This window comes from Sylvia atricapilla, chromosome 1 (assembly GCF_009819655.1).
Source record: "Sylvia atricapilla isolate bSylAtr1 chromosome 1, bSylAtr1.pri, whole genome shotgun sequence".
In the NCBI taxonomy this organism is placed as follows: Eukaryota; Metazoa; Chordata; class Aves; order Passeriformes; family Sylviidae; genus Sylvia; species Sylvia atricapilla.
In genome coordinates this window covers 27,076,074-27,096,006 of record NC_089140.1, presented here as the reverse complement: position 1 = coordinate 27,096,006, position 19,933 = coordinate 27,076,074, and the positions used below count along the sequence as shown (strand labels likewise).

At 33.6% G+C, this 19,933-nt stretch overlaps 1 protein-coding gene across 3 annotated transcripts in view; it reads right to left on the bottom strand.

The window, feature by feature from the left end:
* The window catches only part of PHF14 (PHD finger protein 14), a 161,567-nt gene that overhangs the window by 82,114 nt on the left and 59,520 nt on the right, over positions 1–19,933 (bottom strand). For all 3 annotated transcript variants that reach the window (XM_066318054.1, XM_066318063.1, XM_066318071.1), the window contains exons 15-16: positions 11,830–11,880; positions 11,555–11,676 (exon numbers count right to left, since the gene is read on the bottom strand). In XM_066318054.1, the coding sequence (XP_066174151.1) occupies positions 11,555–11,676; positions 11,830–11,880 (173 nt within the window). The remainder of the gene's footprint in view (positions 1–11,554; positions 11,677–11,829; positions 11,881–19,933) is intronic.

Below are 19,933 nucleotides of genomic sequence, written 5' to 3'. Positions count from 1 at the left end.
TTGGTTTAGCTGGTTTAGCATATGTAGGATGCTGAAGCCTTTATAAACTCCCGAAGTGCTATCAGATGCCATGCAGTTTTTCCAAGACATGCCCCACTTTTAAAATCCAACTGTACACATTAGTTTTCACGAAAAAGCGAGTTAGTTGCTAGTGTTTCACTTTCAGTTAAAAATATTTAAATTACAATAAACTGAGGTTCACTTCCCAAAAGTCAAGACTATTTTGAATTTGTCAAAGCCAGCATGCCTTTTTGGTCAACCATTAAATAATGTGGCAGAAAACACATTCCAATATACACATTTTCTTTCAAATAAGTTACTGTATAACCAAAATTCCATGTTTATTTTCAGTGATTGCAAATTAAAATATTTTATTCATATTTAGATGCCCCCCTCATGGAAATAGAATAACTTTCAATTACAAGAACCATCATCCAAAACACTGAAATTGGATGGGAGAAGAATAAAATAAATGAGGTGCCAAGAAAACTTCACAACATCCTTAAGAAAACAAAAGCAAAAGCCGTGTTTTTCAAAGATAAAATTTTATATACTGTGCAAGAAACAAGCAAGGCTTTTCATCAGTTCTGAAACACAAAATAGAAAGCTGCCAAAGGATGCATGAACCACACTTTAGACAAGTAATTCTTCTGTCCAAGTATTCTTACATGTATTACTTTAAATGCAGACAAGCTTCGGTACAGCATGAATGGAGAGCTGCTTTCTGTTTCCTCACTCAATAAAATGTTGTCCTTTTCCAAGTGACAAGTGTTGACCTTTCATTGTATCATGTCTGCTCATGGTTTGCTCCCTTCCACATTCACTTCTAGCAACATACATCAAAAATGACAAGCAGAAATAAGGGTACTGCATGTGCTGTTATACAGCTGATGTGTAAGATTTCTGTGATTATTAATTAGAAAGGATACTTTACTGAATTAGCACACTTGGTGTGTAATTACTGCAAAGCAGCAACATAAATTAACCTTACAGATGCAGGTGTTCAATACTGATGCTGGAGATATGTATATTTCTTTTCTCCCACAATCTGTACAATCCAATGTAAGAAACAACGTATATTTAGAGTGCTTTTGGTTTTGACTTTAAAAGCAGAGATTTCCATATTAGAATTCAAATGCTTGGCCACCTTCCCTCTACTTTCCTAACCTAACTTTTGTTTCTTTTTAGTAAGAAAGGAAAAAGTCAGCAAAACAAAATGTCAACATTAAATCATTTCTCAGCATTTTGTGTCAGAAATGTAATGGAAAATGTGCACATCATGGGAAAGGTTACTGTTCTTCCAGAACATCTTTTCATTTAGTTCAGGGCTCATCCCTCTACATAACTGTGCAGGCACTACCAATGGTTGTTCTCCCTGGGCTTAATTTGGCAGTTGAAGGATTGTGGCATTTTCAGGAAACCACAGTGCAGTGATTTTAGTGGTTATCCATCTGAAAGTGATGCTATGATTTAGAATAATTACTCTGTTTATGTGCAATGGTAAAAGTCAGTTACTACACCATACTCCAATGTCAGCTTACACTTTACTGACTATTTCCCTAATAGAACATCACATCAGATGTCCAAGTCAGAATTAGAGGGATTTAGTGTTCCTGTTCCTCAGCAGTAAGTGCACATGCAGTACAGTAACATCACTGTACTGAATTTAGCTGACAATTGGGTAAGGAAAAGAGGAGGGAACGGGATGAATTCAGTTAGTTAATCAAAGCACTGCACATAAATTTACGCTTGACCTTTGCATTGTTACAACCAGTGATATGAAAAAAAGAAACATATTAGTCTTCACTAAAAGCTTTTTCATATTCTTGAAGAAAACATAAGCTTTCTTTTCCTTGCATATCCTTTCTTCCCCAAACTAAGTGAATTTTTAGGCCTTTTCTAGATGAAATCTGTGACAGGCTTAAATATTTATCTGTAACTTTATAACTTTACTCAAGACAGCATGGCAAAATTCTTAAATTGCTTGTTTCTCATTTCCATAAGACAGTATTAAAAAAAAACATTTCTTCAAATGATAAGAATTTAAAAAATCCATTCAAGGGTAAATAAATGTTTAGGAAAAAAATCTCAAGAAGAAGGATGAGATTGTTACAGGGTAATGAAGTCCTACCTGGAATATTCATGGATACTAAACTCCTGTCTTAATACAGAATCTTGTCTTCAGCATTTTAAATTACTTGAAGCAAATGAGATGCAAAAATTTATTTTCACTGAGATGAGAATGATAAGGAATGACACAAAATGTATGCAATACTAATAGTCTCAGCTGTTGTAAGGGAGATTCAGTTTTACTTATTGAAAGCAAAGCAAAATCTAAATCCAACCTTGTATATGGCACAGATTAAAAAAAATTGAAAAAAAGATAAAATATAAAAATTATGCAAAAGAAAGGAACAAAACTAATAACAAAGCAGAAAAAGAAATTAAAAATATATAACCCTATTTTAAAAATTGCTAGATTTTGCATACAGAGAAAATATTACTTTAGTAATAGACATTAGTCTAGATTATTTGATCTGTAATATCAATGACCACACTAGCAGGGAACTACAGCAAAACAAGTAAACCAAATCTAGTGGACATCAAAATCATGCTGAACTACAGGAAATAAACCCAACAGGTTCAATTCCTTTTCCCAAAACACAAAGACATTCTATAAGAAGATCAATACTAACGTCACACTTCTCAAATTATCAACTTAGATGTTACTACATGCAAATTCTTTCAGCTACTTCAAAATAAAGTTCAATATTAAAACCAGATTTCTCCTGTTATTTATGCTGCAAAAAAAGCAATGTGTACCGAATATATACTAATGCTGAAGAAGCTTTATGACTAAATGGAATTTTTTGTTGTCCTTTTTAGGTTTTTTAACTGTTCAAAAGTAATGTTCTCCAGTAAGCAGCTTTGAAATACCTCAGTCTACAGCACAATTAAGCTAAAAAGAACAATAATATCCCAAATACAAGTAGATTATCTACTTCCTCTCAGGGAATACTACTATATGTAAAATTCTTGATTTACATTCAAATTAGCAAAAAATTGTACGCAGCTATGCTCCATTGATTTATTTATGCAATTATTCCCATTAATGCAATTAATAAGATATAATGGTATTATATGCCATATTAATAACGTGAAGAATAACTCTGGTCAGTGCTGAGGAAAGTGACTCAATATCCTTAAGCTCACTGTACCTCTAGCTGCTTTTCATGTACGGGCTTCTTTGGTAATGCAAAAAACCCCAAAACACAGAACCTCACACTGTTCCAAGACAAAATTAGTTTTGAATAGTGTAGATAAAGATTTGCACCCAAACTGCAGGTTAGTATCAAAACCCCACACTAACTAACTACAGATCAAAGACTTGTAAAAGTATTGGGCAACAGTAACAAGAATGATAAAAAATGATAAAAAACGCATGTGGAACAGTAAGCGTTACTCTTTTACATATTAAAATGTCCTACTCAAATAGTTCATAATTTGCACTACAGTTCTGTGAAGTGATATTTAATTCAGAAAACTGACTGCACAGATGTTCACTTGGCACTGACTGTGATGAGTCAAAATGATGCTGCAACACAGCATTTAAATGGTTATTGTCTCCTGCCATGGTCTTCTACGACATAATTTTATTACCTGGACATGAAAATTCTCATGTCGTAAATTTTGTAACTATACATTTCAGTCTTGTGGCTTCTGTAGCCATGGCTCGGTTTAACAGTGCAAAACAACCAAATTGGTAATGAACTTGACATTTGCTTTCTGAGTATGCTGTACAATGAAATATTCTGATGTCATAAGCTTGCTGCACTGAAAGTGACTGAAGCAGTTTAGCCAGAATGAAGGAGTAAGTGATACATTCAAATGCCAACTGAATTGAATTATTTGATGCAATTTGATGTAAGTAAAAAAAATCTTAAGAATGCCCACAAAAATAAACTACTGACCATCCAGGTAGGTATTCTTGGAGTCATACCCTATTACTGGTAGCCAGACTGGGAAATAACTTGATATGTCATGAGGCTCCCCTCTTCCTTCACAAACTGCAATTTCAAAATCTGCATCTTTTTTCATTAAATAATTTTAATCTCCTGAAAAAACACCTCATTCAGTGACTCCTTTATCTAAAGAGGTCACTCATTACTTATAGCCAAGAACCTCTATATGTATTTTTTCATGTTACAAATTATTACAAATACTAGTAGTTATACAATACAAAAAAGGAGCAAAAGTCTCTGGTACATATACTTCCCAAGGCAAGCAGAAAAATAATAAATAAATCCTGAGATACAGAGCTGTCTGGGGAATAGATTACAACTGTGAAATATAGTTTCAAGCTGTAATTTACAAACCCAGGATTGCAACTTGATCAATCAGCTGTAACTGAAGGGAAAAAAAGGATAACTATACATTAAGAGTTTAATAATAAAAAAGGTAAAATACTGGAAAACAAAGTAAAACTGTAGGAAGATTCTCTTATTTACAACTGGTTATCTTGTTGTACATTTTTGAAGTTCATGACACTGGTACAGAAGCTTTTTGGATCAGCATATTTCAAATATCAATACTAAGAACTTCAGACAATTACACTTAGACCTTAGGGGTATAAACTTCTACTGTTCACTAAGCTTCTACAGACTAATGCCCAGTATGAACTTCAAGAAGATTTGACTGACAGATCAGAAAAGAATGTGAAGAAAAACTAACAGGGAATGCCCACACTGCTCTCTCCTATTCATTTGTCAGATGAACACTAACAAACCTCAACAAACAACACAATAATGCACCACCAGGGTTTTATAACTTTCATAACACTGAAGAGATTCAAATATCCATTTTCCCTCTATTCTTCCCAGTGTATTAACAGGAAATGTTATTCAACAACCCCTCCAAAAAATCAAAGAAACACTTTTGTGGAGCATGTGGGGAGAATCACGCTTCGCTGTACCTGCATTTGATCAGAAAGCATGGCAGGCCACGCTTTTTATTCTCCTTTGCAAAACCAAGGCTCAATGCTAAACTTTACCAAAAAAAAAAAAAAAATTACATCTGATGGTTCTGTGCATATTTCCCAGCCTGAATTTCCTAATTCTGTTAACAGAATTGAATGGCAACAAGGCTTTTAAACATGGCAATACCTCCAAAATTTCAGTTTTGGGCCTCTGCTACACAGAATACCTATAAGATAGGTCCTTCAAGACTACACATTATCAAGAAACAAACCAGAGATGGAACACAAAATCAATAACCAAAAACCTGATTTTCTATTCTTTAGAAGATTTAAATTTCCCTAAGAGTTAAGCAGCAAAACAATCAAGGGAAAATAGTAACCTGGGCTTCAATTCACATTTTGCAGTCTCACTTCAGGAAAATAACAGATAAACACACTAAAGAAATCCAGTAGATACCAGGTAAATAGACTGGTGCCTAATTATAGAAAACCCAATGGTCTGCCATGCACTTTTTGCAAATGCTCCAGGCATGAACAGCATCAGGTAGCTGGACAGCTCAAATCCAAACACATCCAGCAGTCTCCTTCTAGAGAAGCCCTGAATGACAGCAGTACAAGTCTTATTACCAGACCTATGTCTGACTTGTAGGCACTGGGCAAGAGAGCTTCACAATGCCTACAGTTGTCTTTTAATGCCTGCCATACCATATGAATTTACAGAAAGTAAAATGCAAGGCAAAATCAGTTTGAGTAAAGTCCTCCGAAGAAAATGTGCCCTGTCATTATATGAACCACCCTGCTATCTAGAATAAAAAAGCAACACTTTTCAGAAGGCAATATCCAAAAAATGATCTAACAGGTATCTGAAGCAACTAGAAAAGTTAACTCACAGAATTAATCCCTGTAAACTATATAACATAAATAAACTACACAACTGAACATTGCATTTCTTTTCATTCTCTTAGTTCATTCTAATAAAATAATGCACTTGTAATCCTCTGTAACACATAAGATGGCTGCAAATCGTGGCTTAACTAACATTTTCTTTGTAATTAATCCTTACATTAGTGGTCTTGAACTTCTACTGCAAATAACAGGCTTTCAGTCACTATGATGGACTGTGAATTTTGTTGCAGTGCATTTAAAGTAATGAATAATTAATGTACTTGTTCTGGAATAAATTTCATCTCATGAAGAGATTGAAAAGTAACAGCTGAACAAATGAGGAAGAAATCCTTAACTTTACGTTTGGCACGTGCCTTTACATGGAAATGTAAGAAATAAAAATGCAAAGATAAACCTCTACAAGACAAATACAATTAAGGAAATCTGGTGAGAGACATTTTTGGACAGATGATCTCCAGAGGATTCAAAAGAGACTGTCTAGAACACATTTTCTGTCAAAAGCAGAATTAAAGCTGACCACTGTGTGCAGCTAAGCATGCATTCTTTTATACAGTATAAATTATCATCCTAAACTTGATACATACATTTGTAGTACCAGAATTAGAGATTTCGCACATCTTTTAGGGATTTTCAGTTATCCTATGATTGAATAACTCATAATATAGTCAACCTTATAGTTAATTTTACTCAATACTTTTTGTCTTTTAGTAAATATAACACTGCATATATTTTCTTCTTTCACCTTTCCTACTCCTCACCTTCCCTGGGTGCTTTGATACAGTGATTGGACTGTATCTAATGCATCATATTAGACTCGCTTGAAAAGTGAGAGAATATACTGGGAAAAATAAGTACTTTTAGTTTAGTTCCTAGCAAATATATGCATTAAAAATAAATATTACATACATTCTTGATAATCTGCTTTGCAGATTTATGTTTTTTGCATACTTTATAACTAGCATTCAAATCTATGTTTTCAACAAATTCTGTTCTCTATTCTTTCTAATACATGACCTTCATCTTTTTTACCCTCTAATGCTGAAGTCATAATTTTGCCTCAGTTACTGTAAATCAAACGAAATGGAAAATTCTAACTTAACTGACAATACAGCAGAAAAAGTCAATACACAAAACTATGAAAGAATGTACTACAATATGCTTGCTCTAAATTGTTGGATGAAGAAATTGAATGTTTTTCAGATATTTCTTTAACCTTGTTTTGCCCCATACAAGAATGGTAGTCTAACTCCCTTCTGCTTTTCTCAAATCTACTATTGAGATGCCAATTTTATCTAAGGTACTACATTCCAAAATATCATCCAAGCATATCTTAAAGCAAACAACAGATGTTGTGTTTATTTTTTTAATAGCAGCAGTTGAAAACTGAGTATTTTTTGAGAAGAGGCCACTTCTTTAGAAGTGAAGTCATTTAAAAGTCCTCCCTTGAAAGTTTTTAAACTGCATTAGTTTGTGGATTCTTCTTTTAAAAAAACTGTTCTACAAATCAAAATTACTTAAATTCATTTTAATTTTTTATTTTACCAAGCAGATCATAGAGTAATATTATGCTACAAGCACTTCGTCTGTACAGTGCTCCAATATGGAGGGCAGGTTTCACCTATTACATATTGAGCCACCTGAAAGACACTTCTTAGTCCATGCTTCTACCTAACATGATGTCATTCTAAAAGAACTATTTGGGACCTATTTTTAAAGATTTGCATCAGTGAATCACGGCCTCAGTTAAAAATACCAAAAAAACCAAAACAGGAGGTACTTAGAATAAAGCAACTCCTGTGTAAGATCTACCAGTCTAAGCAATTCTTGAAAGATTGTAATTAAGCACTCATGAAACCTTTAAAATATCTAAACTATATATGTGACTTCAAAAGATTCACAAAATGAAAAGTATCATATCTAAATGTCTTCTGAAACAAACAGCAGAGGTCAGCTCTAAAAACAAACAGAAGCTTTAAAATTATTTTCAGAGTTTTTCAGAAAATTTACCTTTCACATCAAGTTTTAGAAACTCCCATATTTCAATCTATGTCTTCAGTTTAAAGCAGATGTTGCCAATATTTGATTATTGTTAAGACTGAGTAGTATATTTTTTAGGTAACCTCTGGTTTCACAATACTTTAATTCCAAGCACACATTATACTCTTTTACCTCTTCTCTCTTTTTAAAAAGTGCTGTGTCTTCATGCCTGCCCCATATCAAACCTATCTGTGTCAAATACTCTCAATACTGTCAGTATCTCTCAAAACTCAATGACAGGTCATTTGAGTAAAGAGATATTCAAAATCCATTTTTCTCCAATTACAGCTATAGCTTTTTCACTTATTTATAATGACAGCTACATATTCAACTTTGCCTCATTTGAGTACGTAGTTTCAACTAACTTTTCACTGTTAGATCTGTAAATCTTGACTGTGTCACTAATTATTCTCGTAAAAGGTAAAAATTGCAGGTTTACTTAGCTCAACAGAATTTACACAGATGTGTATAGAAGAATTTATAAAATAAATACACTGTAATTTCTAAGGAAAAAAATCACAAAAGGATCACAAGATCTTTTCTCCTTTCTAGTGGACAACACCACAAAATCTAAACTTTCAGTTCTAGTGCATACTACTAATGCTACTATACTGAAAGAGCCTATCTGTATTATCTGACATTCCAGATTAAAAAAGCACTATCTTGACATGTCTATAATACACACATATGCTAAAATATTAGCATAAATAAAAGCAACATGTCAATAAGTTTCAGACAAAAGCTTATAATTAAAGATGCCCTAATTTTTATCATTATAGTCACTAAGGCATAATTCAGTCAGTAAAGGATTATAATTATCAGAATGAAATGTACTTTTTAAGGATAAATCCTTGCATAGTTATTTATTGGTTTTAAACCATATGAACAACATGTTAAGTAAAGCCACTAAACATATAACAAATAATCCCTTAACCATCCAATGCTAACCAGGAGCACCTGAAATGGAGACTAAAAAAAAAAATCCAATAATCATACAGTAATAACTAGTCAAATTGTATTTTCTTGCTCCAGATTCACTGCTAAATAAATTATTATTATTATCATAAATTATAAATTTCTGCTGCATAATTTGAAATACAAAAAAATTTGCTTATCTTCCTGTAATCTTTAGTCAGATAGCAACTCTGGAATAAGGGCCAAATAAATTTTAGATAAACCTACAATTTTTAAAACCAGATTATCCAAGTGTCATGTATCTTTAGTTTTACAGCCCTGTTTGTGGTAATACACAGAAGGAAAAGACAGAAGGCCCTACAAGATTATTCCTAAAATCTGCAGTTTTACCAGTTTTCTATGCTTCTGTTTAACTTAGTGATGAACTTTTATATTCAGAAAAATCTTTGGTATAACATAACCACAACCCCTCTTTTTTAGTGAGAGATGGGTTAGAAAGACGGAAAAGGAAATACAGCAACTTTGGTGAAGACCAAAGACAATAGTAAAGATCTGAGAAATCTTGAGCTTTACTAACAGATAGTGCCAAACAAACAGATAGTGAAAAAAATACTTCGGTATCCCTCCTTAACATTTCTTGCTTGCAAGGAGCCCTACAACCTTGCATTTAAAACTCGTTTTCTACCACCAGAAAAGGGTCCTGCATGATGGCACAGGGAGGAAAAAGCACCAGGGCAGGCAGGCAGAGCGTCACTCCTATCACTTCATGACAACGCAAAAGAAAACAAGCTTCTGAAAACTTTCTCTGACATAGCTACACTCCGTGGATCACTCTCCTACACATATTAGACTGAAGAGTTAATATATAGTAATTATCAAAAGTAAGCTTCCACACCTCTCCAGAAGCAGTGGTAATCTAAATTGGATAAAGTTGGAACTACTTATAGGAATTATCTGAAGAAAAACAGGTTTTAAATTTAAATATTTTAAAAAAATAATATGGAAAAAGAGATTTAAGGAAATATTTTTCAGAGAATTATGAACAAAAGATTAGAACATAAACTCCTTCTCCTATCCAAGGACTACTTGGCCTAATTATGAGGGTGATTTTTTTAAGAGAAACTGTCGGGTTTTGGCTTATTTTTCACCCATCTAAATTACTACTAAAATCTTTTCCAATAGTAAACAAGACATAATAGTAAGTTTCTACCATTATTTTTTAATCATATCTAAAATATACAGCTCCTCATAGCCATTTTCTCATCTTATCCCTAATGTCCTCCAATGTGGTATTTTTCACATTTCTAGAAAAAGCCTGAAGAAAAAAACTAATTCATTGCCTTTTTCACAGTAAAACACAGCCATGTGTTATACTAGGATTCCTTCCCACAGCGTAATGCTCTTCCTGTATCTTTTATTTCTTGTAAACTGTAGGGCTTAAGAAAGCCCTAACAGTTAATAATCTTGCCATGGGCAGATAAAAACCTGCTGCCACCAGTCCTCATCAGTGTAACTGCCTGAGCAATCCCTGTAACACTCCCCTCTATTTCACAGTCTGGTTCTGAGCAGGAGCTAAGATTACCCAGCAGTAGTAGCTTGTCTATAAATGAGAGTCACACAGTTACTGATGAGCTTGTACAAGCACTCTGCCTCCAGTTTGGAAATATAACTACATACTGGCACACAACCTTGCAATTTTACCAACTTCTATGGTAAATAATACACTGTGGTTGATACTAAAACCAGCTATTCTGAGTATGTACAAGGCATCTGTACCTGTGACACATCCTGATTACAAAGTTGTGTGTTGCTTTCCTATATCATCAGTGATTCTGACCTTCCTTGTAACTCTGGCTCCCAGAAATAAACAAAATTACTTATTTTGGAGTATTCCTTCCAGATAAAAGCAATAATTACAGCTGACCTAAAGTGAAGAACTTGTCTAGAAAAATCTCATTAAAGCATACAGGACCTAAATATAACACACTTTTTAAAATCTGAACTTATAAGATCATTTTAATGAAATCTCTGTAGATTCAATTAAAATCCACCTTCTGATTGATAAGGTCCACGAGTCTTCTTTCAGGAATTGTGAACAGTTTTTATAGCTTTGCAAAGAGGCTACAATGCCAGCTATAAAGTCAAAATCCGCAGAAGTTGTGGTCAGTGGTAGCTATTTAAAAGCAGCTATTCTATACTTTAATTAGATTTCTGCACCTACTAAAACATCATTCAAAGGTCTTTTTATAATTTCTGTTTCAGATAAGAAACATGATTATCAAACCTTTTCATGATCTACACTAATGAAGGTAGCATTAATACCTTTTTAAAAACATAAATTCTTCACGATCCACATTTCAGCTCATAAAATAATTGATTTTTTTAAAAATTTAATTACTTTTAGTACGCTCATGTAGCTTTAGTATCATTAAAATGTTGGTTTATCTTTCTGACCTGCTCTAAAACATTGACAATTCACCCTGATGAGAGCAAATTAATTCTCCTGTGTTAGAAAAACAGATTATCTTAGTTATTTAAAATATAAATGTTTTTGGCAGATCAATAAGTGAATCAAGTCAGTATTTCTGATGTAATTATACTCCTAAATAATGGGATGAAATTTATTGTGCTTTCAAAAAGTAAATTTTCTTCATTTTAATCACGACGAAGTGATAAAGATGGGACTTTTAACTCCTTAAAAGGTCAGAGTATCAAACCTACCTGACTAGATTTTCATTGTCTCCAGTGCCTTTGCAGGTAGCACACTCAGTCCTTAAATCCTCTGACTTGGGCTTCTTTTGCAGCACAGACTGTCGTTGCCTTCTTTCTCTGGGAATACGTTCCTGCCACAGCAGAAGGCAAAAAGAAAGGAATGGGAGGGAAAGGAGGGAAGGAAAGCAAATATTTTCAATTATGGCATGGAAAATAACACTTCAGGCCAAAGTTTAATTTTTTGTGAAACTGTTAAAAAAACAAACAAAACACTATATTCCAACCTCAGATTTTTCTTCTTCAGGCACAAAGCTTCGTTTTCGTCCTCTAGTTCTCTAGAAGAGAATATATTTAAAATTCAACGTTAGGTAACAGAATGTTTTTGCTATTTATCTATTAGTCCTAAAAACAAATACACATCACAGGAAATAATTTAAGGCACTACCTACAGAACCATTACCAGAAAACTACACTGATCAGCATTAGGACAATATCTCCACATTCTGAATATAGATCTATAGAACTAGCCAAAAAGTAAATACAAACATTTGAGCATGTTAAGTCCTATTCTTAAAAAGACTGCCACTAGAATTACAAATCTCTTACAGACTTTGTGCAAACTTCCCAAAACTAGTAATTTGAAAATTGATATGAACAGTGTATTAAAATAAACTCATTGAGTACTAAAATGTGCCCTATTTCTAAGTCAAGTCATAGGATTAAAAAAAAAATAAAACTAAAGAACATTACCAAAACAGAAACAGAAAATAACTTACAGATTTTGAGGAGTAACAAGAATTACAGCTTTCAAACTGAAGCTTAGTAGAATGGGTTTACAGCAAATGCTCATAAAGCTGTAGCATATATCAATATATGACTGGTACACAACAGATGTTTCTGATGATTCTATATAAAAACTAGAGCATTTTTCAGCATTGCAGTTGGCCAAAAAAGTAAAAAGACTAACAGCGTGGAGGACAAGGGGTATCCACGAACTGTAACAGTGAGCACCAAAGGTTTACAAGCACCTTTTAAGTTACTACCTAAAACTCACATGAGTTCAGGTTCAGTCACTACATTTAATCTTTGAAACAGCAGCATTATTAACCTGCCTGTGTTATATAACTGCCATAAGCTGACAATATCACTCTTTCTTCTTGTTTAAAGAGCAAAGTATATTAGAAGGGATGTGGAAGGAAATAAGAAATACCAGAGACTATTCCAATAACCCAAAATATCTGACACACAGACACTAACAACATAAATACATAAAAAAACCATGAAACTGCTTGTTTTTATAGGAGAAAATCACCATATTAGGAAAATCACATTTATCATATGATAAAGACAAGCACTGCCTAGTTTACAGTATCTTACAAATTTTGAAGCAGCCAATGTTCACTTTAGAAAATGTAAAAAACAGCTCATCAAAATAATCTCAGACCAGTTTAGAAGCACAAGCAATCATAAATTCAGTTCCAAAGAAGTTAACAATATAATGCTTCTCCTGTTTGGGACCTCTTTGAAGTTGATTTGTAGTAGCTTCAAATTAAAGACAGTTCTCTATTTTAAACTGTTTTACAGATTTAAATACTGCTACAGTGCAAATAAACCTGCCATTTCAACACATCTACACCTTTATACTTATGCAGATTTTGATCTGTGTATGTTAATAACAATCTGTTTGGGAAGATTTTCCTTTTTTAGTCAAGATTTAACATTAGCAGCAATGAATGCAGTGGAATGGAAAATGCTTGTCTATTTCATGGCTCTTTAGAATACTTTAATTGCTATTAGAATTCTCTTTCACATTTCCCTAAGGGTGATTCATTACAATACATAAAACCTTATCTATTTAATACATATCAATATTTACTATACATTTACTAATTGAGGTGTTCTAAGTTCCACAAGCCACACAGTAGTGCCAAAATATGGAAAAAATTATTTAGAACACATAACTGAATTTATCAATGTAGTATTACAGGATTACAGGTATTAATGTAACATGGGCTGCATGTCAACTACATGTTACACAGTTCAAGGTCACCGCAAATAAAAACTAGACAAAAATAAGTTTGATCAGACACCAGCACACTAACTGCCAGTTTTACTACTTTCAGCCTCTTGAATTAGTCCTAAGAACACTTACAAATTTTGACAACTTTAAGCTATGAAGGCCCTCCTGAATGCAGCTGTGTAAAGATTATAAAGAAGTAGGTACAATGGTGCATGGAAATAAAGGCAGTATTAGGATCCTCACTCTTCATGTTTCAGCAACAAAAGATGAAGTGTATGACTTGCACCATCAGAGTAAGGCTATCTTGAAAACTGACACATAATTTGGAAATCTAGATAACAATGGCATTATTTTTTACTGTAATAGAAAGTATTACAAGGGAATAACTCCATTTAAGGAATAAGGAAACATGTTTAAACTTCGGCAAAATGAAGATATAAGGTTTATAAATAATTTAGTCACTTTAGCCAAGAAAACGTTGGTTTGCACCTGTCTGCTATGTAACATGCGACGTCTATGACCAGGAATGTCACATTAAATTATGCTTTCATTAGCTTTCTAAACCTTCAAACACACTTGAATTTGTTCAATAATCACTAGAAAACAAACACGAAAATCAACATCTTTAGCACACATATTTGTAGGCTATTTTATGTGCTTTCAAAATAGCAATTTTACGGCTTTTTTTCCAAATGGACCTCCACAGTTTAACATATTTTCAATGCTTCTGCTCAGACCATGTTACTATTGCCAGCATTCAACACGAAAAATAAGATCAAATTAGCATCTGAAAATGGAATATTCTTTGATTTTCAGCAATGGCCCTCCAGTAATTTGACACATGTAATTTTACATATGTTGTCACTGAAGTTACCTTACAGGTTAATAGGAAAAAATCAGGTAAATTCGAATTACTTTGTTCAATATTATTCATTACTGCTTGCTTCAAAGTACTCTATTTTAAATTGCTTTGAATAATTTCTGTCATTAGCAGGCTCAGAATGAAAACATAAGAGATTATATTTATAAAATATTAGTGCTGCATATACTAGCCATAAACAATTTAAGATTTGTTATTTAAAAGTAGCTAAAGGAACCCTGCTATTAAATGGCATATATTACAATTGAGATAAACTTGTTGATATTCAAAACTTATGGTGTTAATCCAGCTAAAGATGCCCATAGAGAGACTGATTTTGTTTTTGTTTTAATATCAAAATACCTGGAAATTCAACACTACAGAGATATTTTCAGGTACCTCTGTAGTATTGAATTTTCAGGCATCATAAAATTGATGATTTCGCTAAATCATAAAATGGAGCAAGACAGTTTTGTGAAATTTGCCCCTGGATTTCTAAAGTGTTTAAACAGTAAGTTGGGAAAGTCATGTTATCAGCACTCAGGCAAAACCCCAGTTAATGCCAGTGCTATCCCAGCAACTTTTTTGTTTTACTGCAGAAGGTAGAAATGCTGTAAAACTTCTACCATTTGGGATGAACAACTCAGTCCAGATCAAAACAGAACAAGGTGTGGATTGAAGTGATACAACCCATACACAGCACCTGTGACAAGTTTACACTTCAGAACAAAGATAATAATTTCAAAAAAAGTACTGAACTATGTAAAGTGTATAAAACATGTACCTATAAAATTTTCTTCATGTAGAAACAAAAGATTTCTGTGAAAAATTATTTCAGACGTTGACATTTAATGACTGCTGACCGGCATGTCTTTGGTTATGTCTCATCCCAAGTTCTGTACTTACAAAGCATTGGAATTCATTCAGTGGGCACTACAGGAAGGGCAAAGTGTGAGATGTGTTGAGATACTTCCCTTCCCAGTAACAGTGAGAGTGCAGCCACTGAGCTCTGGAGCCCACAGCATCAGAGTGGAATCACCATGCAGTTCTGTTTACTACACAGGCAACTGAAGATTTAAAATTAGATGCCTATAGCTGAGGGCTGATTCTCTATAACCTTAACTGCCCCAAATCTCAAACATGCCAAGGTCATATCAAGTGCAAACTCTATTTATCATTTCATTCCTTCTGCAATTATGGCAGTGAAATATTACAAATAAAGGAATGAACTGACACAAAACCCAGCTGAATTAATAAAATTTGACCTCCTGATACTATACTACAATATTGCTATTCCTCCTCTTCTCTGGTGACTTCTTAACCTCTTCTTCTCTAATGCAACCACACTTCCCCAACGTATCCTGAAGTTCTCTGCATGTGCCCTAACTAGAGTGAGAACTTCTTCCATACTCAGACCTCATCCTTCCAATTCAGCTGTTCTGAAAAACCACTACAACACTTAATTATGCATACATAGCTCTCAATCAAATATTGCAATAATGCTACTACAGTAGTACGTAAGTGACCAACTTACTTTCATTAGGAAATCAAATTAAAAGCTATAATTATTTGAAATAAATTAGCTGTTGCATTACAAAGATCATACCATACTCTGAACTGAAAGAGAAAAAGAGTACCTAATTTCATTAGCAGTACAATCCAATGAAATCTGAGCAGCCTAAGAAACGTCAATAAATTAAAATTAAGATGCCAGCATAAAGCAGAATTATTTTTAAAGAAGAACAAAAGAAACACTTTGATAAAAAAAGTTAAAAATTGCAAAAGATAAAAATAGATTAAATTCTTTTCATTAGTTTTTTTTAGCATAACATTTTGAGGGGAAAGACACACCTCATCAAATAAACTGCTAATTAAACTCTTCAAAATCCTGTAAGATTACATTCCTTGGGTAAAGAAACTGAGCTGTTTGACTCAAGGAAATCATCAAGATGAAAGCAAGCCATCATTTCCAAGAATATCTTACCAAAGCTTTATCCTTCATAGCAATTTTAATGCCCGTCCTCTGAAAAGAGCAGTGCTCTGAATAAGTGAAACTAAAGATTAACAATGTCCTTTTTGTCTTTTACTTCAAGGCCTACTATCTGTGGAGTTTAGAGAACACAGTATTAAGGCATTCCTCATTTTGCTGATTTTTCATTTAATAGTTGGAAAAGAGAAAATCTTAACTACTCTCTGGCTTATTGGTTTAAAAATTCACACAAAACATTACAGGATTCTCTAGAGAGAAGTGGTGGGCATCACATCCAAACAGCTATCAAATCTGGAAAGAAATAGAGTAGGAAAGCACCCAGCATTGGATTGTTCCCATCTAATCTAATTTGTAATGAACTAAGTTGACAGTTACTACAATATCCCATAAAATATGTATAATTTTATAATACACAATGCAAGTAATAAAACACAACTAAGAAAGAATGTTAGAGAAAGTCTTGGGAAAAAAGAACTAGAGCATACTCTTCCATAGCCAAGGGAAAGCTAAATAAAAAACTGGTTTCTTTCACCCATCATGTTTTGTGTCACAAAAGTATCCATCTATGCTTTCTGCTGTTACAGAGTGGAAACTTGCATGTTGCCATAGGGAATTAAAAAAACCAGGACTCAGATGGCTAAAAAGCAGAATACCAACACCATAAATTAATAATGAATGATGAAGTCATAAATGATAAAATGTGACACAGAAAATGAGTGAGGGATATGGCGTGATGCATGAGAGGAAATGGTGAACTCAGGATACTTAAAAAAATGAGAACATTAAAAAACACTGTCCAAAATGGAATATGCTGAAAATATGCTGAGGGAAAATGTGCTCAACAATGGGCTCAAACCCAACAGTATGAGAAGAAGAAAGACTGAAGTGAGAGTCTCAATTTTGAACTTGGAAAAGCTAGAAGTGAGTGCTTATATTTCATTTTTTTTGTTTATAAACAACTGGACAGCAATATGAAACACAAAAAATGAAGAAGAGTAGATAATGCATTGATTATAAGATTTCGAATATTCTCAGAAAAGAAATTCCATACATGTGACAAATGAAAGACATCTGTAAAGAACAAACAAAGCCTAGGATGAACCCCTATAGTCGTTGAAAGGAAACAGACTCTGCAAAAAGGAAACAAAGCAGCAAAGCAAAGCTGCAAAGGAAACAGTCTGTTTGCCATAACTAACAGATGCAAGAAGTTGATGAACAAGTTGTGGGAAAGCACAACAGTGAACAGGACAGAACAGGCGCCCACGTGACCCAAAACCACCACGGCAGTCACCAAACTTTGTTGTAACGTTTCACTGTTTATGCTTTAAACCAGTTCATCCAAAGATAGCAATAGAAAGCAGAATGTTCCCTTGAAGCACTTTTGCTTTCCAAGTTGGAAGAAAGAAAACCCCAACAAAATTAATCCAGAACTTGTAAACCAACCAAAATGGGAGAGGTGATTCCCAAAAGTCAGAAGTACATGCTCCCCGTGAGCTTTTTTCTGAAGTGATCCTAGAGGATAAAAGTGTATACTGTCACCTATTTAATTTCTCCTTTTTCACAAGAAGAAGAAGTAGTAGAGTTAAAAAATGTTAACAATACATGCAAAATAATATGAAATACTGAAAGCAACTGTTGTCAGTCACAAGGATTCAAGTCTGCATAAAGTGAACTAGCATGGTTGGGATTTGATCTCCTATGTCACAGTTTTTGAGAAGATCAATGGTGATTTCTACATGGTAACTTCAAAACGCTCTTTGATAAAGAAAATATAAATGTAGGAGGCGTTAGGCTACAATGATATTTAGGATGCACCTGACTTTCTAAACCATTGGTACTATAGTAGTAGAAAGTCTGTAGCAGTTGGTTCATGTGTGTCGTAATTTAAGAGAGCAAAATGTGAAGAAATTGAGATGCTTTGATTTTTGGAGATCTATAAACTTCGTACTTCCTGTCAGAAATAATAGCACATATTGATTTATGTTTCCCTGACAGACCTGTGGCTACACTGACTACTTGAAAAAGACACACAGCTGGCTTTTACACCCACTAAAATGCACAGCAAAGAGGAACAGTATAAGAGCGCACCATGTTTTAATTCTGGATCCTAAGTTCTTCGGACATTTTCATTTCTATCTCATGTCAGGTTGCAGCTGACACACTAACAGTAATGAAATGCTTCCACAGTTCTACCTTTTCTCAAACTATGTTTCACAGATATGTATCACACATATCAAAACTTTCCAAACCTCAACTCTACCACTTACACAGCCTTTATCATATACTGCTAAGGAAAATCTAAAGACAAAAAATAGAAAAGAAACAGTAAACATTAGAATAATACATAGTATTTCCAAACAAGAGGTAAATGCAGGAGAATTTCATTACTAGAGAAAAGATAACAACTCTGATATAAAAAATGAGCAAAACAGAACACTTTCAGAAAAAAGGACCTGGGGAAACTTTCACTATACCACTATACCAAAAAAGTGACTTAATGAAATCAGCACTCTAACTACCAATATCATGGATAAAACAAACCACAAAAGCCTGTGAAAAAAGCCACACAGGTTCAAACTGCACAGATAATGTGTTCTCTACCCTGTTACACATTAACCATGAACATTTTGACAAGATAGCAATTTTTAAGTCATTATGTCATCCATTCCTTATGAAAAGTTAGAAATTACAAACTTCCTTTGCCATTGAAAAGGTTATGATGGAACTAGTTGCTGCAGAAAAAATTCCTTTTGTCTCCCTTTGATTTGTTAAAAGGCAGAAGAAATGTTCAATTGATGACACCACACATACATAAAATAATTTCAAATAAAGGTAAGGACTGCTACGCAGACACCAGATGGCACACTCGTTCAGTACAGATCAAAGTGAGTATCTTACATGGCAAATATCGCTACCATTCAGCAAATACCTCTGAAGTAATTATTAAATTTTCCAGAAAAATGACAGCCATAAAAAGGGAACTGTCAAACAAAAAGAAACAGCAGTAAATCAAAATATGATTACAAAAAGAAATAAGTCAACCACGAAGCTTAATTACAAAGAATTACAATTTTTCTCTATATTTCTAGTTTCCATTGTCTTGAGAACTTTTTTCCTAGAAAATCAAAAATTTTGCAACATTCCTGCTGTCAAGCAAAACTGTCACTGTCAATTAACTAGTAACTACTGTTTCTTAGGCTTAAACAAGTAACAGAATTTGAGAAAGAGCAGGATTGACTTTATCCTTTTTAACACTAATTTCAGCTAAAGCACACATTTGGAGAACTGAAACAGAAGCAGAATGACAAAGAAGCCAGAAAGGCTCAGTTTTCAGGTGTTGTTAAAACAAGTGATTCTTTCCTGGAAAACTCAAGAGTATTTATTAGCAGAAGTGATAGATATGCCAAGTTACCTTTACTTACAGAGATGTTGACACCATTGGAATATGCTTATTTCTCCATGCCTTTGCTGCATGGAAAACAAGTGATCATTCATCTGCAGGTCTTTTTTTTATTTTTG